Source organism: Pristiophorus japonicus, chromosome 3 (genome assembly GCF_044704955.1).
Source record: "Pristiophorus japonicus isolate sPriJap1 chromosome 3, sPriJap1.hap1, whole genome shotgun sequence".
Classification (NCBI taxonomy): Eukaryota; Metazoa; Chordata; class Chondrichthyes; family Pristiophoridae; genus Pristiophorus; species Pristiophorus japonicus.
The window spans coordinates 257,544,752-257,570,623 of NC_091979.1; the positions used below are offsets into that span (position 1 = coordinate 257,544,752).

The window sequence follows — 25,872 nt, forward strand, 5'->3', positions numbered from 1 at the left end:
ACCTATCTTCATAAGTCAATCCCCTCATCTCCGGAATCAACTTAGTGAACCTTCTCTGAACAGCCTCCAATGCAAGTATATCCTTCTTTAAATACGGAGACCAAAACTATACGCAGTACTCTAGGTGTGGCCTCACCAATACCCTGTACAGTTGTAGCAGGACTTCTCTGCTTTTATAATCTTGCAATAAAGGCCAATATTCTATTTGCCTTCCTGATTACTTGCTGTACCTGCATACCAACGTTTTGTGTTTCATGCACAAGGAGCCCTGGTCCCTCTGTACTGCAGCACTTTGTAATTTTTCTCCATTTAAGTTATAACTTGTTTTCTATTTTTTCTGCCAAAGTGGATAACCTCACACTTTCCCACATTATGGTTAGCTTCGGTTTAGGTACTGGTAAGGGTCGGTAGATCATATCTATGTTGCAGCCTGCAAGAAGAGGGTAAAGGAGGCAGGTGTGCAGGGGCCAATACAGCATGCGGGGTTTCCAGAACGGACATCATACCTGAACCTCACAGAGAAGTAATGTGTAAGGTGGCAGCATTTCAACAGGGAGACAATCATGGACTTGTGCCACCTGTTGGAGTGAGAATTGGAAGCCAACACCAGGGCATGCACTGCACCGCACTGCCTGTGGTGGTTAAACTTATCATGGCTCTAAACCTGTGTACCTCCGGCTCCTTTCAAATTGTTTCTGGGGACATCAGCAGCAGCAGTCATTTGTTGTGAACACTGACCCGGCAGGTCACTGATGCACTGTTTGTGAGGTGTCATAGTTCATTACCTTCCCCAACAAACAGGAAGAAAGAACACTGGGATTTGCCCACATTGCTGGATTCCTGCAGGCGCAGTGCATCATAGGCTGAATGCCTATAGTCCTGTGTGCTTCCGGTCACAAGCCACCTCTGCGTCTCAACAGGAAGGGTTTCCATTCGCTCAATGTTCAACATGTTTATGAGCACAGGCAGTGAGTCATCCAGGGCTGTGCCCGGTCTCCTGGCAGTAGTCATGATTCTTTCATACTGTGCCAATCCTCAATACCCCCTTTGTTCCAACCAGACCATCGGTGGCAGGCTGGCTGCTGGGGGACAAAGACTAACCCCTCATCAAATCCCTCATGATTCCTGTCAGGAACCTGGGCACATCCCGGGAAACTGATACAATGAGAGCCATGCAGCAACAATGGTTCTAGTTGAACAACAGTGACGCTGTCTGGACATCTCCGGGGTGAATGGGGGCTCCTGGGTCGGTCCTTCAGTACAGTCCAGAGTGAGTGTCAAGATTCATAACCATTTGCTGTATACTGCACAATCTTTCCATGCAAAGGTGAGTTGCCATGGAGCTGCCTGAGGAGGAAGACGTGAAGCAGGAAGATGAAGAGGAACCGGAAGATCCAGAGGAAGAGCATGGCCTAGCAGTACTACGACCTGCCAGCAAACATTAAAACAGCAAATTATTGAGGAGAACTTCTACTGAACCATCCCTACCCTCCCCAGGGCATCAAAACTCCCTCCCTTCCAATTTGACCCAGCTCTGACACCCACTATGTTACTGCCCTCAAACAGTGCAATTTCTGGATGTTCCTGTTACATTACTAAGATTCCGAAGATCAACAGCTATACCAAAGCAAGCTATTTTACTACACTACTTCAAAGACTCCATTGACAAATGATTTCAGGACTGATGCCTATCTACAAATCAGCTTTGTGCAAACCCCTTGCTTGTTTACCTATTCTAGTGCTTCTATGAGGCTTCTTGCTGGGATTTTCTATCTCCCTCTCCTTGCTCCTGCACACTACTGCAGCTCCTCTAGCCTACCCTTTGAGCTACGCGCAGTGCCAGTCTCTGAGGAATTGTAAGGTCGAGTGATGTTTCCTGTTGTGCAGTGCTGCCCTCTTCTTCTTCTGCTCGCTGAAGGCTGCGTGGAGCATCTCGGTCTGAAATGTAAGAGAGGGACATAAGTTAGCATTTGGTGGCGTGAGTAGGCAGAGACAGATGAGTGGCTCCTGAAGGCGGCAGCAATTTGTCATGCATAATGTGCCAAGGTTAGATCTAAGTGAGAAGGGAAGGAGAGGAAGATGGTTCAAAACACTACGGCACTTGTCCTCCTGCCTTCCCAGATGCCATGCTCTTGAAACACCCCCTGCCACTAATGTCCATAACCTGTTCTTCAATTGGGGACATCATGGATGAAGAGTAGCCCTCTTCTTGTGGCTGCCTGCTCCCTGTTATTGTGTGCGAGCTTGCCCTGCAATAAATAATTGTGTCAGTGTTAGAGTAGTGAGAAGTTTTGAGGATGTGCATGTCAGGGTAGATAGATTTAAAGTAGTCGGTAGGAGGTTTAAGGGGAAATTTTTCACCCAGAGGGTAGTGGAGGTCTGGAACTCACTATCTGAAAGGGTGGTAGAGGCAGAGACCCTCACCACATTTAAAAACTACTCGGATGTGCACTTGATGCACAATAACCGACAGGGCTATGGACCAAGAGCTGGAAAGTGGGATTAGACTGGATAGCTCTTTGTCAACTGGCACAGACAAGATGGGCCGAATGGCCTCCTTCTGTGCTGTAAATTTCTATGATTCTATGATTCTTAATGGAATCATAGAATGGTTACAGATTGGAAGAAGACCATTCGGACCGTCGAGCCCGTGCTGGCTCTCTGCAAGGGCTCCTCAGCTAATCACACTCCCCCGCCCTTTCCCTGTAGCCCTGCAATTTTTTTTTTTCTTTCAGGTACTTATTCAACTCCCTTTCGAAAGCAGTGATTGAGTCTGCCTCCACTACCCTTTCAGGCGTAAAAATGTTTTTTCTTATGTCGTCTTTGGCGGAAAAGCACAAATGTAACACCCCTATTTAAAAAAGGAGGCAGACAAAAAGCAGGAAACTATAGACCAGTTAGCCGAACATCTGTTATTGGGAAAATGCTGGAATCCATTATTAAGGAAGTAGTAATGGGACATTTGGAAAAGCATAATTCAATCAAGCAGAGTCAGCATGGTTTTATGAAAGGGAAATCGTGTTTGACAAATTTGCTGGAGTTCTTTGAGGATGTAACGAGCAGGGTGGATAAAGGGGAACCAGTGGATGTGCTGTATTTGGACTTCCAGGAGGCATTTGACAAGGTGCCACATAAAAGGTTACTGCACAAGGTAAAAGTTCACGGGGTTGGGGGTAATACATTAGCATGGATAGAGGATTGGCTAACTAACAGAAAACAGAGAGTCAGGATAAATGGGTAATTTTCCTGTTGGCAGTGACTAGCGAGGTGCCGCAGGGATCGGTGCTGGGTCCTCAACTATTTACAATCTATATTAATGACTTGGATGAAGGGACCGAGTGCAATGTAGCCAAGTTTGCTGATGATACAAAGATGGGTGGGAAAGCAAATTGTGAGGAGTACACAAAAAATCTGCAAAGGGCTATAGACAGGCTAAGTGAGTGGGCAAAAATTTGACAGATAGCATATAATGTGGAAAAATGTGAGGTTATCCACTTTGGCAGGAAAAATAGAAAAGCAAATTACAATTTAAATGGAGAAAAATTTCAAAGTGCTGCATTACAGAGGGATTTGGGGTCCTTATACATGAAACACAAAAAGTTAGTATGCAGGTACAGCAAGTAATTAGGAAGGCAAATGGAATGTTGGCCTTTATTGCAAGGGGGATAGAGTATAAAAGCAGGGAAGTCCTGTACAGGGTATTGGTAAGGCCTCACCTAGAATACTGCATACAGTTTTGGTCTCCGTATTTAAGGAAGGATTGGAGGCTGTTCAGAAAAGGTTCACTAGGTTGATTCCGGAGATGAGGGGGTTGACTTATGAAGATAGGTTGAGTAGTTTGGGCCTATACACATTGGAGTTCAGAAGAATGAGAGGTGATCTTATCGAAACATGTAAGATAAAGAGGAGGCTCGACAAGGTGGATGCAGATAGGATATTTCCACTCATAGGGGAAACTAAAACTAATGGGCATAGTCTCAGAATAAGGGGCCGCCCATTTAAAACTGAGATGAGGAGGAATTTCTTCTCTCAGAGGGTTGTAAATCTATGGAATTCTCTGCCCCAGAGAGCTGTGGAGGCTGGGTCATTGAATATATTTAAGGTGGAGATAGACAAATTTTGAGCGATAAGGGAGTAAAAGGTTATGGGGAGCGGGCAGGGAAGTGGAGCTGAGTCCATGATCAGATCAGCCATGATATTATTGAATGGCGGAGCAGGCTCGATGGGCCAAATGGCCTATTCCTGCTCCTATTTCTTATGTTCTTATGTTCTTTTTCCAATCACCTTAAAGCCGTGTCCTCTGGTTCTCAACCTTTCTGCCAATGGGAACAGTTTCTCTCTATCTACTCTGTCCAGATGCCTCATGATTTTGAACACCTTTATCATATCTCCTCTCAATCTTCTCTGCTCTAAGGAGAACAATCCCAGCTTCTCCAATCTATCCACGAAACTGAAATCCTCCATCCCTGGAATCTAAGGCCTTCACATCCTTTCTAAAGTGCGGTGCCCAGAATTGGAAACAATACCCCAGTTGAGGCTGAACCTGTGTTTTATATAGGTTATTGCTGGTGTGTGAAAGATGTGTGAGGTGTTGAAAAAAGCAATAGTGGGGAGAGTAGCTGGTATGGAAGGTTGCAATAGGAGCAGAAGGAGGTGGAGCAAAGTGATTGGAGGAGAGTGCTGATAAGCAGCTAGAAGGTTTACCTTAGTTAGCCGTATGAGGTCATTGAAGTTTTCTTGCTTTCATCCATGTCCTGGGGAGCAATACTGGCACTGACCTGCTCTACCACCTCTGCCCACTTGTGCCAGGCATCTTGCCTTGATATCTTCCTGCTGCCTGTTTGATAGAAGATATCCATCATCTTGATGACCTGCTCCGCCAATACCTCCATCGCAATGTCAAAAAAGCAAGGGCCCTTACAGTTTCTCCTGTGCCTGTCTTTATCCACAATCCTCCGTTATGGTTGCCTGTAGCCAAAGTGACCCTTCCCTTTAAGAGGTACAGGTTATCTTTAAATGATATCAGTAACGTACAATATTGACATCCCCCGTCCCGCATTAGGCGATCTTAATTCATCAGGCGAGAGAATTTGTGGCCTTCGTTGTGCCCATATGATTGGGCGCATGGATTGAGCACAGTGCCCATTCTGCCCCCGAAAATGTGCTTAAACCAATTCCTACCACTGGGACTGTTTTACAGTGATAACTTACTTTGACAAGGATAATTGGAAATGTTTGCTATGAATTGACAGTAATGAGAGAGCTCAGTCCAGTTTTGATACCTTGTAAGACATTAGTTGATTTCTAAAGGGTACGATAAAAGCTTTATGAAGTTACTGGGCAATGGAGTGTGCCACTCCCACAGTTTCTTAGACTAATTTGGCCTCCTTGAATCATGCCTTAGATATTTATTTGAAGATTTATTATTTATTATTTATGATTATTTTTCTAATTAAATAAATTTAGGCAAGCTATGTAAGAGGAACAAATTATTATTTCCTATGAACCAATGGGACCTTTTATCATTTTAATGGGCATGTCCAAAAGATTTAAAGAAATTAGATGCTTTGAATATTATTGCAGACATTTATATTATTTTCCCTTGTCTGCTGTTTTAAGGGAGATGCTAATCTGTCTAAGATTAAAGTTAATGCCTCCATTAAAATAGTGGGCAAAGGAATGTTTTAATAATGCATTAAGCTTTTGTATGATAATATTCCAAGAATCTAATTTTAAAGCATATTGGTTCCTGTTGCCTTCTCTCATATTAAAGGTTACACTAAATGAAAATGCAGATTTGACTCAGATGATTGAATTATGGAAGACTGACGCATTATATTTTTTATTTTGGCTCTGATCTTAACTCCAGCCCACATTTAAGTGATGAAAACCTCTTTTTGATGGTTCCTAGGGTATTATGTGAATTTCAATTACCAGGCAGCATGAATCCATATCACTCAAGTGTTTTAATAGCCATCACATTGTCAGGCCATAATGGCTGAAAGGGTAATGAAAATGCCAGGCTGATGCCATCAGACAAAAAGATGCTCATTCCTGGAGAACCTTGGAGAAAACTTTACTGGAAATCTAACCAACTTTATACCTAGCCATTGAGTAGCTGATACAAGTGGCAGAATGATCTGTTCACTAACATCTTTCACTTTGATGTGCACATATTCATAGAAATTCAAAACAAAAGGAAAACATCCATATGTCGATGCTCCTTTAGGTCTCGAGACTTCTGCTTTGATGTTATATTGAAACTCTCTTTGGAGAATAATGGGTGTTGGCTATGCTGCAATTGTTGACTTAGTACAGTGAGAGTCAGGGTGGAATATCGCACCTAGAATTGCATGTCTACTAACAGTACAGTAATGTGTTGTTTCCTTAAATGACAACAGGCACAATATTTCAAAGTAATTCATTTTATGTGATTTGCTTTGAGATGTTTTTGAGAGACATGATGAGGCACAATTTAAATGTAAGTCTTATGGGCCCAAATTTGTCCCTCCGTTTTTTTGGCGCACTCACGTGAGGTGCGCCGACTTCCTATGCTCAAAATGGCGCCGAAAAGATATCCCCGTATTCTCCCAACTCTGTCCACTGTCCATGTGCTTGGCGCGGCGTGGCGCGGCAATTCAATTAGGGGTGGAGCTAGGGCCCTGCGCTCAAAAGAGTGCCGGCAGCTCAATGCATGTACACTGGAGGTTTCACGCATGCGCAGTAGCTCCTCTGCAGCATGGGACCCGATGTCCCGCCCCTATCCCAGGCCGAGTGGCCTCACGACATGCGCCAGGCTGCTGCACGTCTTAGAGAGAGTCCCGCACCTATCCCCGGCCGAGTGGCCTCCCGCACCGGCCAGCCGGCCCGCTGACTTCCCAGGCCGAGGTAGGACTTGAGTTTTATTTTTTATTTATTGATGGTTGTGCTTTGTATAGTGAGGAGAGTTTTGATGGGGGGCGGGCGGGGAGGAGGAGAGTTTTGATGGGGGGCGGGCGGGGAGGAGGAGAGTTTTGATGGGGAGGGGGGAAGAGTTTTGATCCGGGGGGGAGAGTGTTTTGATCGGGTGGGGAGTCTGCAGTCCTCTGAGGAGAAGTCCACCAGTCCCTCGGAGGAGAAGTCAGCAGTCCCTCGGAGGAGAAGTCCACCAGTCCCTCGGAGAGAGAAGTCAGCAGTCCCTCGGAGGAGAAGTCCACCAGTCCCTCGGAGGAGAAGTCCACCAGTCCCTCGGAGGAGAAGTCAGCAGTCCCTCGGAGGAGAAGTCAGCAGTCCCTCGGAGGAGAAGTCCACCAGTCCCTTGGAGAGAGAAGTCAGCAGTCCCTCGGAGGAGAAGTCCACCAGTCCCTCGGAGGAGAAGTCCACCAGTCCCTTGGAGAGAGAAGTCAGCAGTCCCTCGGAGGAGAAGTCCACCAGTCCCTCGGAGAGAGAAGTCAGCAGTCCCTCGGAGGAGAAGTCCACCAGTCCCTCGGAGGAGAAGTCAGCAGTCCCTTGGAGAGAGAAATCAGCAGTCCCTCGGAGGAGAAGTCCACCAGTCCCTCGGAGGAGAAGTCCACCAGTCCCTCGGAGGAGAAGTCAGCAGTCCCTCGGAGGAGAAATCCACCAGTCCCTCGGAGGAGAAGTCCACCAGTCCCTTGGAGAGAGAAGTCAGCAGTCCCTCGGAGAGAGAAATCAGCAGTCCCTCGGAGGAGAAGTCCACCAGTCCCTTGGAGAGAGAAGTCAGCAGTCCCTCGGAGGAGAAGTCCACCAGTCCCTCGGAGGAGAAGTCAGCAGTCCCTCGGAGGAGAAGTCCACCAGTCCCTCGGAGAGAGAAGTCAGCAGTCCCTCGGAGGAGAAGTCCACCAGTCCCTCAGAGGAGAAGTCCACCAGTCCCTTGGAGAGAGAAGTCAACAGTCCCTCGGAGGAGAAGTCCACCAGTCCCTCAGAGGAGAAGTCCACCAGTCCCTTGGAGAGAGAAATCAGCAGTCCCTCGGAGGAGAAGTCAGCAGTCCCTCGGAGGAGAAGTCCACCAGTCTCTCGGAGAAAGAAGTCAGCAGTCCCTCGGAGGAGAAGTCACCAGTCCCTCGGAGTTGACTCCTGCAGCCTCCATGTTCTGTGAGCCCAGCCTGCTGTGTGTTGTGTGTGGCCAGTTTCCTGCGCTCTCTCTACCCCCGGGCGTCCCACCCACCCGCACCTATCCCCAATAAAGTGGCCTCTTGCACCGGCAGGCCCACTGACTTCCCAGGCCGAGTTATGAAGCTAGGACTTAATTGTTATTATTTTTCATTATTGATGGTTTAGATGCTTCTTGAATGTTGTTGTGAAGGTGTTTAGTGCTTTGCAAGGTCCCCCGCCCCCCCCGCCCCCGCCCCTATCTCTGGCTACCTGCGCTGATTTCTTAACTCTCCGCAAGGGTTTTCTGTGTGGCCACAAGTGGCCACATACGCTGGCCTAAGTTAGTTTGGAGCAACTATTAGCTGTCCAAACTGGCTTACATGGCCAAAACAGGCGTAGGTGGCTGGTAGCGCCCCCTTTTGAAAAAAAAACTAAACTAATCACTTACACTGGCGCAAATTAAATGTGCAGAATAGGGATTTTGAAGATACTCCGGAAAAATCAAGTTGCTCCAAAAAAAACGGAGCAACTCCTGGGCAACTTTGGGCCCATAGTAACAACATTATTAGTTTCCCACATTTCAAAAGTACTTCATTGGCTGTAAAGCACTTTGAGACATCCAGTGGTCGTGAAATGCGTTATATAAATGTAAGTCTTTCTTTTTATTACATGTGCCTGTCAAAGGATTATTTTTAACATTCATTTGGTCCTTTATTATGACTACATGTTAAAATTGATGATAATGAGATTTTCTAACTGATTAGAATTGGATGAAATAGTTGTTCTTTCTGTTGAAAGCATTTCATCCAAAAGAAAAAGTGACCACATTTCACATATTGCATTAGTTCATTGGCCCTATTATGTTTATTTTCTCCCTTCCTTTTAATTTTGATCATAAATTCCTATTATCAATTGATATATTTCTCATGGAAAGGAGCAGCCCCATTTACACTTGATAACATTACTTAGAGGAAAGCCTAGTATTCACTGCTTGCATAAGGGACATTTCATTTTCTGTACTTTTAATCTATGAAAACACTCTTTTAATGATTAAATCATTAGTTTTGCCTTTATAATTACCTATTCAAGTCCTTGAGCATGCCCCGGGGTAGCATATCACAATAGCCCATTTAAAATAGGAAATCACCAGTTGGAGCCACAGCAGAGCTTCACATACAGACAGTACCCACAGTGGTGGCCTTGCCCATTAAACCAGCTACTCTGAGCCTGCAGCCAGCGAGATCTTCTGCTGGAGGGATCTGCCACAATAGTCAGGCTGCTGTGCACACGTGTATCAGAGAAGTGACAGTCACTTTATTTGCAAAGGATAACATCTTCATCACTTTGCCTGTGCAAAGGATGCATCATATGGACAGGACATTCAGATTTCACCACATGGTAGGGTTTCTTCAACTACAAAGAGTCGTACATCTTCTTCTTCTGAGGCGGTCCCTCGTATCGAGGACGACTTGCTTCCACACCAAAAAGGGATGAGTTCCCAGGTGTTTCAATTAAGGACCTGAGATTTCAGGTCCCGAACGACATATTGAAGGGTGGAAGATGCCTGTGCGTGGATTTTTTTAACGTGTGGTGGCCGTTGCACACCAGCCACCACACGGGTTTGATAGAGCTAGGTCTTGTTCCAGTGGCAAGGATTACCCAAGACGACTGGAGACCAGCTCTGCTGCATGGACCTAGTGCGCACACATATCGCAGTGTGGGCAGGCCCGTGCTGCCCCTGGGCCCTCACCTCTTTTGGGCCCCGAACCGACGTCTCTCCTGGGCCCCGATCACGTCACTCTACAGTCTCTTGCCGCTACTTCGCCCTGACCTCGCTGCTCCTCTGCTGCTTGCCGCCTCTGCTGCTGTACCTGCCAATGCTCCAATCAACGACCTTGATTTTGGTGACGCCAATCCAGTCGCCCTTCTTCAAGTCATTGCCCTCCTGCACCAGCTCGCGCTGCTCCCTGAAGTGGCCTCCACGCTGCTCCCGGGCTGCCGCACCTCCACGCCTTTTATGGCCCCAACCTGCGGATGGTGCCTATGTTGGCATCAAGGCTCTTCTAGTCAAGCCCAGGACTTTTATGAAGAGGAAGGGATTGCACTCAAACAATGTTCAACTGGCAGCTGTTGGAATTTAAATTCAGTTAATTAAATAAATTTGGAATTAAAAAGCTAGTATTAGTAATGATGACCATGTAATTACCGGAGTGTTGGAAAAACCCAACTGATTCACTAATGTCCTTTAGGGAAGGAAATCTGCCATCCTTACCCGGTCTGGCCTATATGTGACTCCAGACCTACAGCAATGTGGTTGACTCTTAACTGCCCTCTGAAATGGCCTGCCAAGCCACTCAGTTGTGTCAAACCGCTACAACAAATTCATGGACTGCAGCGGTTCGAGAAGGCGGCTCACTACCACCTTCTCAAGGGCAATTAGGGATGGCCAATAAATGCTGGTCTTGCCAGCGATGAAACACTGATGGCTCTTAAAAGATCAGAGCTACCCTAGCATCTCTTACTGGTTGTCACACTAAGAAATCCCATAACAACAGAGGACTGCCTCAGCCTGGTCTCCCTATTAACAGTTTACTGACCCTTGGTTATTACGTTCATCTTCAAGTGTACCTTACTGCTTACGTACAATGAAAGAAGGCAATGGACATGAGCAATACCTGAAATAGTACCTCCAAGAGTGGGCTGGAGTTCCCAACTAGGGTTTATGCCACGACTGATGGGCCTCACAAGAAAAGTGAGTGTAATTACCCTCATCTTTGACCTGATAGCATACCTCTTCTTCCTCACATGTGGCCAGGTATGAGAGAGCTGGGTTACTGCCTTAATTTAGTCACTGACCTTTTACAATGTTTTAATGGGATGGTGGCCTATAGCTTCCAATAGAGTCATCCTCTTTTGCAACACCTCCTGCAACAGGACCTCTAACCCTTCAGTGTCAAAGGGTTGCCTATATGTCTCCATTATTGAGGGTCACCCTCAAAGCCTTCCTGATAAAGTGCAACATCCCCACTGACACCTGGGAGACCTTGGCCAAAGACCGCCCTAAGTGGAGGAAGCACATCCGGGAGGGTGCTGAGCACCTCGAGTCTCGTCACCAAGAGCATGCAGAAATCAAGCGCAGGCAGCGGCAAGAGCGTGCGGCAAACAAGTCCCACCCACCCCTTCCCTCAACGACTATCTGCCCCACCTGTGACAGAGACTGTGGTTCTCATATTGGACTGTACAGCCACCTAAGAACTCATGTTGAGAGTGGAAGAAAGTCTTCCTCAATTCTGAGGGACTGCCTATGATGATGATGATTGTGAGCAATTAGGCATATCTTCAGTCCCACCACAGCTCCCTTTTTTATGGCAGGCTAGAGCTGGACCACACCGGGTTTTGCTTTCCCCAACCAAATGCACTGCAAGCCAAGCTCTCTGGGCAAGCATTTCCTGTGTCTGTAGTCTCTTCAGTGGAACGGGCAGCCCACCAGGTGAACCATGGATCACAAAACTAGGGTTTGTTTTTCCCAGTAGCTATGGCACAGCTTAGTGAGTTCCTATCCAAACTCGAGGTCTGTGAGGAAGCTGCACCAAGCTCGTTTCTACAGCTAGAATTTCTGCAGTTCTTCAGCTGGAGATCCGTGGAACCCCTAGAAGAATGTTTTGAATGGTGTGATATCAGGAGACCCCACGGAAATTCAGGGCTGTAGTGTTTAAGTAACTGCATTTTGAAGATTTTTACATTTTTTTCATCCATTTCTCCCCTGACTGATTTGAATCCTCTTGATACCCTATGGGCAAATAACTTAATAGGACTGATCACATTACTACCTTTTGTAAATGATGTTCTGGAAAGATATTTCAGTACTCATCTTGTCCGTTTCATTTATACATAAGAACATAAGAATTAGGAACAGGAGTAGGCCATCTAGCCCCCCGAGCCTGCTCCGCCATTCAACAAGATCATGGCTGATCTGGCCGTGGACTCAGCTCCACTTACCCGCTCGCTCCCCATAACCCTTAATTCCCTTATTGGTTAAAAATCTATCTATCTGTGATTTGAATACATTCAATGAGCTAGCCTCAACTGCTTCCCTGTTCAGAGAACTCCACAGATTCATAACCCTCTGGGAGAAGAAATTCCTTCTCAACTCGGTTTTAAATTGGCTCCCCCGTATTTTGAGGCTGTGGCCCCTAGTTCTAGTCTCCCCGACCAGTGGAAACAACCTCTCTGCCTCTATCTTGTTTATCCCTTTCATTATTTTAAATGTTTCTATAAGATCACCCCTCATCCTTCCGAACTCCAACGAGTAAAGACCCAGTCTACTCAATCTATCATCATAAGGTAACCCCCTCATCTCCGGAATCAGCCTAGTGAATCGTCTCTGTACCCCCTCCAAAGCTAGTATATCCTTCCTTAAGTAAGGTGACCAAAACTGCACGCAGTATTCCAGGTGCGGCCTCACCACAATACTTAGAATTTTGCAATGACTCGACCATACACATAACACTTTTTCATTTATTTTTTTCGTCCGGTTATGATCAGTCCACCAGGAGACAACTTGTAAGATTCTAAAGATAGTTGTGGAACAGAGAAACACTGTAGACAGACATAGCAGGAGTAGAGAAAGTTCAAGGTGAGATGACAAGATGGAAATAAAAACACCTCCATGAATAGAGAGAGTGAGATAGCACAGAGAATAAATATAGGGAACAAAGAGAAACAGAGAGAAAGAAACCAAGGAACATGTACCAGGAAGGGAGATTCCAACTGAGCTATAAAAAGCAATTAAAGTTAGTGAATTCATCAACATGAAGAATGAAAGTAGAACAGGGAAACATTCAGAGCTTATGAAAAGAGATATAAAAAATAGAGATTTATGGGAAAAATATGACAAAAAGAGAAAGCAAGAGTAGGGTCTGCACAAAGTTAATAAAATTGTTCCCAATTTGAAATTAATGGTGCACGGAAAATCAAGATGGTGGTTAGTGTTTCCGTTCAGTAATGTCCTTTCTTCAGTTAATTGTTTTCAGATGAAAATTTGAATGTGTTAAAGATGGTACAAATACAGTTTCGAACTCACAGTGGAGTACTGCTCTCACCAAACAAAATAATGCATCATGCATTTATAATGGAGATGTGGAATGGATAAATAGTCATGGTATATGCTTTAATTACTTTGGGGATCAGGGGATATTTATGTTGAATAAGGTCAGTGGGAGGAGCAGGCTTGATGAGCCAACGGACCACTCCTGTGCTTTTTTAATGCACTTATGTGTAGGATTCACAAAATTCTGGGACCTCTCCCCAATGGACATATGTCTGGAATTTAAAAGGGAACTGTGTGAGACTTTTGGAGGAGAAAAGTGGACAGAAATATCTCACTATTGGGTGCCTTTGGTCTAAACTAGGGCCTTTTAGATTGAGTTTGGACATTTTAAATTGTGTGCATAGGGCTGCTAACCCATCTGGGAGGCAGGCCCCAGGAAGACATTAGCAGTCTAACAAAAGCCCACTTATAGGGACCCAGTTACATACTTATTTTAATAGTTCTTGAAATGGCTATACAGAAAAACCCTGGCATCAGCAAAACACACAATGGACAATATCAAGACCTGATTACATTCTAACAGCATCATTCGAAAACCTTATCAACACCTTTTGGAATCTTGTATCATGCTAATGTTCAATCAGCCCACCAAAATTCTCACAAAGGGATTACATTAGAGTTGATCAGCCTGCCAAAATAGCACAAAAGCAGTCATCAAAAATCAATTGTGCACCCGAGTTTTGGCACGAAAGTTTAAGCAGCCTCTCAGGTATAACTGGGAGCCTTGCTGGTAACTTTTTGGGCTGGTGGATACTTTGGGCTGAGGAAAAATCTTTTGAAGAAACGGACCCGAGGACACTCTGGAAAAGCACTTGGACTCTGGGCTCTTTGACTCTGGCTTTGAAACCATCTAACTTGTCACACGAGGTTACAGCAACGCAACAAGAAGAACCTAACAAGAAGCCTCGGAGTCACTGAAAAACCAACAATCATCCAGTGCTGACTCAAGGAAAAAACTTATTTACCATCAAAACGTCGACCAGTGCTAATACCGAAGATAACGCAACCAGCCAAAGAATCCACAAGATTGAGGAGAGAGAAAGCAGTGTGCAACTGGTCTAAAATGTGGAGAAATCCTTTGGTGAGCATAGTCCCTGCAATTTCAGAGCCTAACTTAGTTAGTGTAGTGGTGGGAGGTGGGTTTTCTTTTCACTGCATAACCTCTGTACCCGTTGCGTATACTTTTTCCCCCTTTTTCTGTACATTTTGTTATATGCTATTAAGTTAATTAGTGTGGTGTGCTATTTTCTAAATAAAATATTTGTTTTTGCACCAAACAGTAGGCTGTCTACATCTATCACATCCCCTAAATAATTCCAAGCTCTAGAACCAGGGAGTGGAACAATTCGAACCGTCAAGGTCAGGAAAGGCTGACAAACCCAACACCCCTTACATAATGTGGTGGTGGGTTTGTCAGCCTTTTCCGACCTTGACATTTTGATGGTAAATAAGTTTTTTTCTTGAGTCAGCGCTGGATGATTGGTGGGTTAGCAGCCCTATGCAGACCCAGTATACAATTTAAAATGTCCAAACTCAATCTAAAAGGCCCTAGTTTAGTCCAAAGGCGCCTAATAGTGAGATATTTCTGTCCACATTTCTCCTCCAAAAGTCTAACACAGTTCCCTTTTAAATTTCAGACACATGTCCATTGAGTAGGGGTCCCAGAATTTTGTGAATCCTACATATGAACTACTTGGAACTCAAGGCCAAGCAATGATGGCTATAAAATCTGTGACTTTACAAACTCAATGCATTACTGAAAAATGTGTCATGGTTTCACAGATTGCACTTCTTGCTGACTAACTACACATTGTTTAACTATGCTTCCATATTTTAGATTACTCCATATATATTTTTTAATTATTGTAAAAAATATTGTACAATAAACTCAGGATGAAGCGCATCAGAGCTGAGACTAGTCCTGTCCGCCTGCTCCAGCAGGGGCCAATGGGTAGTGATGAGGAACACAAACCGTGACTGACTCTTTTCCTCTTTCTAGCCCAGGGGCACTGAGGACAATTGTGTCTCTCCTGAGATCAGCTGACTCACCAGAGATTAGAATATGAACCGTCTTAGTCTATGTGGCTCAGTTTCATATTGTCTTTACCAACTGAAATGTGATGAGCATGGACTGTGACTTAGTACCATTACATGTGGCATATGAAATACATATTGTGAATTACTGAAAGTGCATTAGAAAGATAGAAAGAAAGACTTGCATTTATATAGCGCCTTTCACGACCACCGGATGTCTCAAAGTACTTTACAGCCAATTAAGTACTTTTGGAGTGTAATCACTGTTGTAATGTGGAAAACGCAGCAGCCAACTTGCCCACAAACAGCAATGTGATAATGACCAGATAATCTGTCTTTGTTATGTTGATTGAGGTATAAATATTGGCCAGGACATTGGGGATAACTCCTCTGCTCTTCTTTGAAGTAGTGCCATGGGATCTTTTACGTCCACTTAAGAGAACAGACGAGGCCTCAGTTCAACAGCTCATCCAAAAGAGGGCACCTCCGACAGTGCAGCACTCCCTCAGCACTGCACTGGGGTTTTGCTGCAATATTTATTAGTCTAGTAACAAATGTTCCCTCTAAGTTGCGTGGCCATGTAGTAATGGGAAAGGTCCCGCGCAGGCTGCTCACCGGCTTCTCTATCATATATCCTGCGCGAAAGTTTAAAGGGATCACACACGAAATGAAACAGTCCGCGCAGAACAAAGCGCAGCTTACAGGGAGCATTGCTAGTAACTGAGTAACTTTGCCTGAACTATTTAAAGGTTCATTGCTGGACAATAGCTAACAGCAGCATTGTGTGTTGAGTTCCTTGGTGAAAAACATAGCCAAATACATTTAGTAACATAAATATGAGTGACATAGACAGTTATCCAAACAACTCACAGTTAAATAGAAAAACATTGAATGTGTTGATCCCACTATGCCGAATCTGTTATGTATTGACACATTTAGATTATGGTCTTGAAATTATGCTATGGGATAATAGGTACAAACACTTAAGTTATTCATCTGAAATTTCTGTCTTTTTAAATTTTAAATGTGTTAACCCCTCTATTAAAATATTGGTGCGAGGAATTTAAGTCAAGGTCTAGGATTCAAACACTGTCAAACAATTAAAGGTACCCAAATACTTCTTTAAATTCTTCATCTGTCTCAAAATAGCTACATAATTTGTTGACAATTAAATTGAAATCTCTATTTGATAGGGTATTTTAAACCATATTTGTATACTTTTAATAGCTTGACAATGGTAATAAACTGTTTATTTTCTTCTTTCATCAGCCAGGTATCTGGTACACACTGAAACCCATCATCTTATCTCTATATCAAGCTAGGTGCATTAAAAATTTCTGTTTGTCCAATAAAACGGACACGTTCTCTCCCTATCGAAACACACCATACTTATGTATGTCCAAAGAGCTTTAGGTGCAGTTTGGCAAAACCAACATTTAAAGACTCCCAAGTGTGCTTGAGTTTAACCAACTAAAACTGAATAGCTTTTCAGTTCAGAGCACTGGAAAACTTCCCACTGCTTTTCCATTTAGGATCTTCCTACCTGGTAGGGATTACATGATTATGTGAAGCTGAAAGGGAAGAATCCCAGTGACAAGTCTCCCCTGGACACTGCAAATATCTTCGGGATAGAAATTACCCTCCGTGGGAAACGGGGCGCATCTACCCTTCTTGAAGTGTTCTGTCCATCGCAATGGATGCGCAATGGATGCAGCGGCCTATCCGGCGAAATTCAGCTACTCGGGGTTTTTTCCCAACGGGGCAGAAGTGGATCATCATAGGGCCGGAAGTGGGAGCGGAGCGCAGTGAGTGTCACTAGCGGGGCAGAAGTGGGGGCGGGACGGAATGTCCGCAGCAGTCAGTTATTGCGCTGGTGCGTCACGACATCTATCCCCTTCAGTTAAAAGGGAGGGCCCCTGAGAACTCTGCAGAGTTTTCAGTTAGGTCCACTGGGCCACCAGGGAGGGTATCAGCCAGGCCAGCAACCTGGCACCGAAGAGGGGGTTCCAGGCTGCTTGTTGGTGGCCCGGCTGAACCTAGGGGCATAATTGTCGGGCTGACCAGGCAGTCGGTCGACAAAAAAAATAACATGGCAGCCACGGCAGTGCGCGCTCCCCTTTAAGAGCGGCCGCGCCGCCATTTCACACAGAGTGCACAGACAGAAAAAGCTGCCGGGGGCACCAGCCAGCGCTGGGGCTGCTCGCGCGGGGCAATTTCAGGTAAGGGGCAATTTCGCGAGGGGGTCTCCGCCAGACAGTATGACGCCGCAGTGGGAAAAAAGGCAGAGCGGTCCCGGACACCACTCCGCTCCTGAGGAAAGGGAATTTCTAAAATGGCAGCCCCTCCACAGAGAGTCGCCGGCCATTCTGCGCTGTTCCGTGGCCACTGCTTTCCAGCGGTCAGAGGCCTTATCGGAAGGGGCCATTTCGGCCCCTTTAGTTCAACTATCAAATTACAAAAACTGCCACAGAAGGTTGACCTAGTTCTGAATCTTCCTCACCAGGTGCATCATCTTGTAACCAGCTCCACTCCACAGAGGCCGCTCAAATACAATAGTCACGAGCTGGTCATAAACTTCTGTTTAGTTGTGGCAGAAGTGGCAATCATCAGACTGAACTTGCCATTTTTTAAAACAGTAAACATGGTAATGGAGCTCTTGAGGAAATCATATTAATCTCATGTTTGAAACATAAAATTACAACAGTTGATAATTTTACATCCACTGCTTTTTTTATTTGGGTAAGAAGGAAGGACACTGTCTATTACACTCCAGTTGTTGTGTATATAAAGCTTAGTTATGGTAGAAGTTGTTATGTATGCAGTAACCGTTAGACTGAGTACTGTTTAACTCCAAGAGGAATAACCTTGGCTCTGCTTTATTAAGGCCCAAAGTGACTAATATACAAAATGGCTGGTCTTTTATACTTGGGTTGCATACACGTGCGTGCAGCCCAATGGCCTCCAACAGTAACGCCATCTAGTGGCTAGTGATCCCAAAAGTACATACATGACAATACTCCCCTCTGAGATATTAACACAGTCTTTTACAAATTGAGATGGTCCGGTGTTTTACGCTGCCGGGTTGACCATCTCAGTTCAACTCCAGTCTTGGGTGAGTGTTCAGAGTCTGTTGTGACTGGTGGCTGGGTGGCTGACCTGGTGGGAGTGGCAGTGGCCAAGTCAGCGATTGAAAGTCCATTTTAATTGAACATGTCAGTGATTGAAAGTCCCGATTCACTGATGACTACTGAGTCCTCTGATGACTGGGGTAGGTTGGTTGGCCGTCGATTGTCTCTTCCTCCGACTGTTCTGATTCGTCTGTGTGCCACAGCTTTGCCTGATCCATATGTTTCCTGCGTGTTTGTCCATCTTTGAGCTTGACAATAAATACTCTGTTGTCCTCCTTGGCCATGACTTTACCAGTGATCCACTTGGGACCCTGACCATAATTCAGAACATATACAGAATCATTTACAGAAATATCACGTGACACAGCTGCGCGATCGTGATACCCTTGCTGACTTTGTCTTCTGTATTCAACATGAATATTCAAGTCAGGGTGTACAAGAGATAGCTTAGTCTTGGGACCTCTCTTCATCATTAGTTCAGCAGGCGAGACCCCGGCAAGCATATGTGGTCTTGTCCTATAACTAAGCAGTATGCATGACAGGCGGGTCTGCAGTGACCCTTGGGTTACTTGCTTCATACTCTGCTTTATGATTTGAACAGCACATTCTGCTTGCCCACATGATGCAGGTTTGAATGATGCTGACCTTACATGTTTGATACCATTGAGTTTCATGAACTCTTGAAACTCCTGACTGGTGAAGCATGATCCGTTGTCGCTAACAACGATGTCAGGCAGACCATGTGTCGCGAACATGACACTGAGATTCTCAATGGTAGCTGTGGATGTGCTGGATGACATGATTATATACTCTATCCACTTCGAATATGCATCCACCACAACTAAAAACATCTTCCCCAGGAAGGGACCTGCAAAGTCTATGTGGATCCTGGACTATGGTTTCGACGGCCACGACCACAGACTCAGCGGCAATTCCGCTGATGCTTTGCTGAGCTGCATGCAAGTGTTGCACTGATGAACACATGTTTCCACCTCAGAGTCAATTCCTGGCCACCATACATGAGACCTGGCGATGACTTTCATTATTACAATGCCAGGATGTATGCTATGTAGCTCACGTACACATTTTTCTCTCCCTTTCTTGGGCATAACAACACGATTGCCCCACTGTATACAATCCAACTGAATAAACAGTTCGTCTTTGCGACGAATGTAAGGTTTGGTCTCCTCGCACATTTGCTTGGGTATGGCAGACCAATCACCTTTGAGGATGCAACTCTTCACCACCAATAATATCGGGTCCTGGCTGGTCCAGGTCTTCACTTGTTGAACCATGACAGGGGTTCCTTCATTCTCAAAAGCATCTATAACTAACAATAGGTCTGCAGGTTGTGGCGTCTCCACCTCCGGTGTGGGCAACGGCAGACGGCTCAAATCATTGGCACAATTCTCGATGCCAGGTCTATGGTGAATGACATAATCATAATTGGATAATGCCAGCACCCACCTCTGGATGCGGGATGAAACATTGGTATTGATAGCTTGTTTTCAGAAAACAGTGAAATGAGCGACTTGTGATCTGTCTCCGTTTCAAACCGAAGACCAAACAGGTACTAATGCATCTTTTTAGCCCCACATACACAAACTAGTGCTTCTTTCTCTACCATGCTGTAGGCTCTTTCCACCTTTGACAAACATTTTGAAGAATACGCGACTGGTTGAAGTTTACCCAACTCATTAGCTTGTTAGAGTACGCAACCAATTCCATATGACGAAGCATCACAGGCCAATACTAAACATTTACATGGGTCATAATGTACCAGCAGCTTGTTAGAGCAAAGCTGATTAGTGGTTTTCTCAAAAGCTCTGTCTTGAGACGCAACCTACACCCAGTTGTCGCCTCTTCTTAGCAGCATGTGCAGTGGTTCTAATAAGGTGCTCAATTTAGGTAGGAAGTTACCGAAGTAGTTAAGTAGACCCAGGAACGAATGCAGTTCTGTCACATTCTGAGGCTTGGGTACATTCTTGATGGCCTTGGTTTTCGCATCCGTGGGCCTGATGCCGTCAGCAGCAATTTTCCTCCCCAGGAATTCGACCTCTAGTGCTATGAAGATGCACTTCGAGCATTTCAGTCTGAGTTTCACTTTGTCCAGACGATGTAGAACCTCTTCCAGGTTGTTCAGATGTTCCTCGGACTCATGACCTGTGATAAGGATGTCATCTTGGAACACGACAGTTCTGGGAACAGATTTCAGTAGACTCTCCATGTTCCTCTAAAATATTGCTGCAGCCCTGCGAATTCCAAAAGGGCACCTGTGATAAATAAACAGTCCTTTATGTGTGTTAATGCACGTCTCTTCGACGTCTCGACCAGCTCCTGTGTCATATCGGTCGACGTCAAGTCCAGTTTGCTGAACGACTTCCCCCCGGCTAGCATTGCAAACAAGTCATCAGCCTTTGCTAATGGGTACTGATCCTGTTTCGAAACTCTGTTGATCGTAGCCTTGTAGTCTCCACAGATTCTGACTCTGCCATCACTTTTCAGCACGAGAACAATGGAGCTGGCCCATTCATTAAATTTAACCGGTGATATGATCCCTTCACGCTGGAGTCTGTCCAGTTCAATTTTGACCTCCCTCATTTTATACGGAACTGCCCGAGCTTTATGATGGATGGGGCTTGCATCCAAGTCCACGTGGATCTGCACCTTGGCTCCCGTGAAGTTGCCGATGCCTGGTTCAAACAGCGAGGGTAGCTTGCTCAGTACTTGGGCACATGTATCTTCCTCCGCCTACCACGCCTTGATGTCGTTCCAGTCGCATCTGATTTTTTTCAAGCCAGTTCCTGCCAAACAGCATTGGGCCATTGCCTGGGACAATCCAAAGCAGTAACTCGTGAACCATACCGTTATACGACACTTTAAATGTGGCACTGCCAATCACCATTATGAGTTCTTTGGTGTACGTGCACAACTTGGCATTGACTGGACTTAGCCTAGGCCTCACAGCCTTATTATCCCACAGCTTGTCAAATGCCCACTGGCTCATTATCGATTGACTCGCTCCCATGTCCAGTTCCATCGATACTGGCACCCCATTAAATTTCACGTTGATCATTATCGGTTTTCTCTTAGTTAGGAACGAATACAGTCCATACACTTCCTCCTCTGATATCTCGGATTGCGTATCCGGATCCGCGCTAGACTGACCATGATCCTCCATTGATGTGTCGCAGCACGCTTGCTCATCTGCGGACACTTGCCTGGAGATGCCCCACTCTCAGACAGCCTTTGCAACTATATTGCTTAAATCAACGCTGCTGGTGCCAGTGATTTCCCCCACAACGCCAACACAGAGAAATCAGATGCATTCCCGCTGGCGGACTTTGAGCAGCCACAGGTTTCCTGTACGCAGTCGGGCAGGCCCTGCCATGTGCCGTTCTGCCGAACGCCGAATCAATCATATTTACAGTACTTGCCGAGTTTCGACTTTTCACTGATATCTGCTTTAGACTTCTATCCGTTATCATGCATGACTGAGCGATCATGATGGCCCTGTTCAAGTCCAACGTCTCCACCGCCAGTAGATTACGCAGGTTCACCTCGTAGTTGATGCCGATTACAAAGAAGTCCCGCAGCATGTCTGCCAACACAGTCCCAAACTTACATGGTCCCACTAGACGTCTCAGGTCGGCAACGAATTCTGCCGCCTTCTGGCCCTCTGAGCGAATGTGCGTATAAAATCTGTATCTCGAGATGATGATGCCTTCGTCTGGCTTAAGGTGGTCCTGTACCAGTGTAAACAATTCTTCATACGTCTTCTCTGTTGGACTCACAGGCAGGAGTAGATTCTTTATCAGACCATAAATTTTTGGACAGCAAACTGTGAGGAATACCGCCCGGCGCCGATCTGCGTCGCCGACCTCCTCCATTTTGTTGGCCATGAAGAACTGGCTCAATCGGCTCACAAAGTCTGCCCTCCTTCCACACATCGCTCCAACAATCCAATTGTGTTCATTTTTGCATGCAAATATTCTTGTTGCCTTGTCGCCAAATGTTGTGTATGCATTAACTGTTAGACTGAGTACTGTTTAACTCCAAGAGGTATGACCTTGGCTCTGCTTTATTAAGGCCCAAAGTGGCTAATATACAAAATGGCTGGCCTTTTATACTTGGGCTGCACACACGTGCTTGCAGCCCAATGGCCTCCAACAGTGACGCCATCTAGTGCCTAGTGATCCCAAAAGTACATACATGACAGAAGTCCTGTGTTGGACAACCAGCATCGTCAATTGTGGACTTATGTGACAGCCTGCATTGATATGGGAATGAGATACTCTTTGAGAGATGTTGGATCAGGTCTTTGAAATATGGAAAGTTTGTTTCAAAAGAACTTCCAAAATGTTTTTAAAAAATCTACATGCAAGATAATAATATTATAATATCATAGTCATTACCTTATGTATCGGTGTATATTTGTTTATACTATTGCTGCAGTTACAAATGTGACTTCATTTAAAATTGCCCCTTTCTTGCATCTCTTACGCCTCTGTACCAAAACATTATACACAACAACCCTTCAGCAATCATTTCCTGTAAAATGATTACTTTTTTATCATAGACATCTGTTCTACTTAATGATCGTCTTGCTTCTAAATCAAACCATCTACACAGAGGTCACTGGCTGGCTGATTTGGAATCACAGAAAGTGACTCGAAATTAACAAGATGATTGCTTCAAGTATATACCAGAACTGTAGGGATTTTCACAGAGCATACAATTATAATATTCATGTTTTTCTCTTTCTGGGTTCAAATTTTAAACGAATTATTTATCAGTCTGTTCTGAGATTATACCAAAAAGTGCATTTTCTTAAATTTTGATTTGTCTCAAGGAGAATGGTGACCATTTTTATTTTGTTCAGACAGAGAAGAATGTTGATGCAAGTCAATAATTTATGGCATTTCGCTAAGTTGGTGACACATTTGTCTCTTGGTCAGAACGCTGTGGATTCAAGTCCCATTCCAGGACCCGAACACGCACGGCTGAATTCGAACTCTTGGGCAGTCAGCTGGCGGATGTGCGGGCCGACCGCCCGGGAAATGCTGTGACTGGGGCCTGTGCTATTTTAACGGCCAGGCCTCATGAACATAGATCAGGGGCAGTTCTCTGGATTGTGCCTGGCCAATCTCGGCTGTGTGGGCACCTGCCCCGCCCTGCTGGCTCTCGGGTAACATGTGAGGAATAATTCTTCAAATGTGCATTTGTGATGCAAAGCTTCACCCAGTGAAACAGTGAATGGAAAATTATGGGTGGCACATCCATTATATTCTGATATGCATTCTCGGTGGTGGAAGCTCTGTAATGGAAGAGTGCATTCAGAAATATGTCCCTGTGAAGTGGTTTTGATGAAGTGATTTAAAATATATATTTTCTCCCCTCTTTTCCTGAGGACACACATTCTTGTTGGGGTACAGTTGCATGTGTAACGAAAACCCTCAATAGTTTGATTCAACAACAACAACAACTTGTATTTATATAGCACCTTTAACGTAGTGAAACATCCCAAGGCGCTTCAAATTATATTGAGATTTTAAAAATTGACACCGAGCCACATAAGGACAGGTGACGAAAAGCTTGGTTAAAGAGGTAGGTTTTAAGGAGCGTCTTGACAGAGGAAAGAGAGGTGGAGAGATTTAGGTAGGGAGTTCCAGGGCTTAGGGCCTCGGCAACAGAAGGCACAGCCACCAATGGTTGAGCAATTATAAGCAAGGATGTTCAAGAGGGCAGAATTAGAGGATCACAGACATCTGGGGAGGGTTTGTGGAGCTGGAGGAGATTACAGAGATAGGGTTCTTCATGTATGAGCCTAGACAGTGATTCATCATAGGCGATCCCTCGAATGAAGATGACTTGCTTCCACACCAGAAGGTATGAGTTCACAGATGTTTCAATGAAGGACCCGATGTTCCAGTCCTAAACTCCAGGGGTGGAAGATGCCTGTGCATGGATTTTTTTAATGTGCCGTGACCGTTGCACATCAGCCACTACACGGGCTTGACAGAGCTAGGTCTTGGTCCAGTAGCAATGATTAACCAAGACGACTGAAGACCAGCTATGCTGCAGGGACCTAGTGCTTACACATATCGCAGCTTGTATTACCAAACCTATTTTCTGGAAATGGTTACCATTTTCGACCAACTTATGGAACTTTTACCTAGGTCATGAGGATTCTGAACAATTCCCTCGGATCCTTTGAAGAGATTTCATTGTGTTTGCCTGTGTGAAATTGTACTCTTCCAAGAGTGCTCACAGATCATGCTGATACCAGCGCTGCTGGTCGCTCAAAAAGGTGCGTCGCTTTTATTTTCCTCAGGACTGAAATCAGCACCAGCCCAGAAAGACTGCAAACGTGAGAAGGTAATCACACAGAAAAGAAAAAATAGCGTAAATATTTTAAAAGCAAACTAATTACAGATACCACCTTGAGCGAAGTATTTTAACTAGCGGCTCGAATAAAGATACGCGGCAATAGCGAATATAATCAGCTGGAAATCAACAAGAAATCAGCTAGAAACCTGGTGTGACTCTGAAGCACAGCATTAAAATAGAATCAAATTAAACACTGGAGCTTTCCCTGCGTAAGTAGCATACTAATTTGTATGATTATTTTGGAGGCAGCGGACTTACCTACAGTTGTGAATACGGTGCAGCAGAAAAACAGAGAACTAAGAAAATTCCATTGAGTTTGGTTTTCTTTAAGATCGGACCAATAACTTTGGAAATCCTTCAGTTTTCTCCTTACTTCCACTTTAAAGCACAGTTTCCCAGCTGCCGTTTCAATCCCTACAGGTAAATATATATCAATATATATATAAATGTCCTGGTACGACCGGCACAGACATGAAGATTTGTTTTTTTTAATGGATTTTTAAGGAGGAAAACATGACGTTACATATAATAAACTCATGCATTTATTCTATTTCATTTAGGATAGATATGGATTTTAAAGAAGGATTCATGATGCACGTTGATCACAGAAACTGAAACGCTATTAGGTGAACAATTCAAAGTTAACCTGAGATAAATTCGGCATACCTTCTTCGTCGTGAGTTTTGTTGGCAATTTCCCACAGCTCATTCAAAAAATTGTCATAGTACTTTGCCGTTTCGTTGGTGTTCTCCAGTTGCTCAAACAGCAATGCTCCGAACACAGCGTACATTACCAGGAGGAAGATCAGGAATAGATGAGGAAAAATCGCATGCAGAGCTTTGAAACTCCAGAATTTGCATTTCGCAGCCCGATTTTGCTCTTGAACAGACATCTTATTTGCAGAAGGCGATGAAATGAGAATGTCAGTTGCAGCAGCGCTCTCTCTTTTAAACGCATTACCCGAGATAAAGTGCCTCACTTAAAATAACCACCGATTGTATGACCATGAAGGACTTGAGGCAGCTAGCAATTTAGCTGGGCTTTCAAAGCCCCAATGGGAAAACAAGCAGCCTTAATAGCAACATTTACTTGAAATTAATATTGATTTTTGCAGATTTA

The 25,872-nt window shown here is 44.8% G+C and overlaps 1 protein-coding gene across 1 annotated transcript in view; it reads right to left on the reverse strand.

Annotated features, from left to right (window-relative positions):
* The window catches only part of kcnk18 (potassium channel, subfamily K, member 18), a 34,594-nt gene extending 8,949 nt beyond the window's left edge, over positions 1-25,645 (reverse strand). The window contains exons 1-2 of the mRNA XM_070874972.1: positions 25,420-25,645; positions 25,012-25,167 (exon numbers count right to left, since the gene is read on the reverse strand). Coding sequence (XP_070731073.1) covers positions 25,012-25,167; positions 25,420-25,645 — 382 coding nt within the window. The remainder of the gene's footprint in view (positions 1-25,011; positions 25,168-25,419) is intronic.
* Positions 25,646-25,872: the final 227 nt, after the last annotated feature.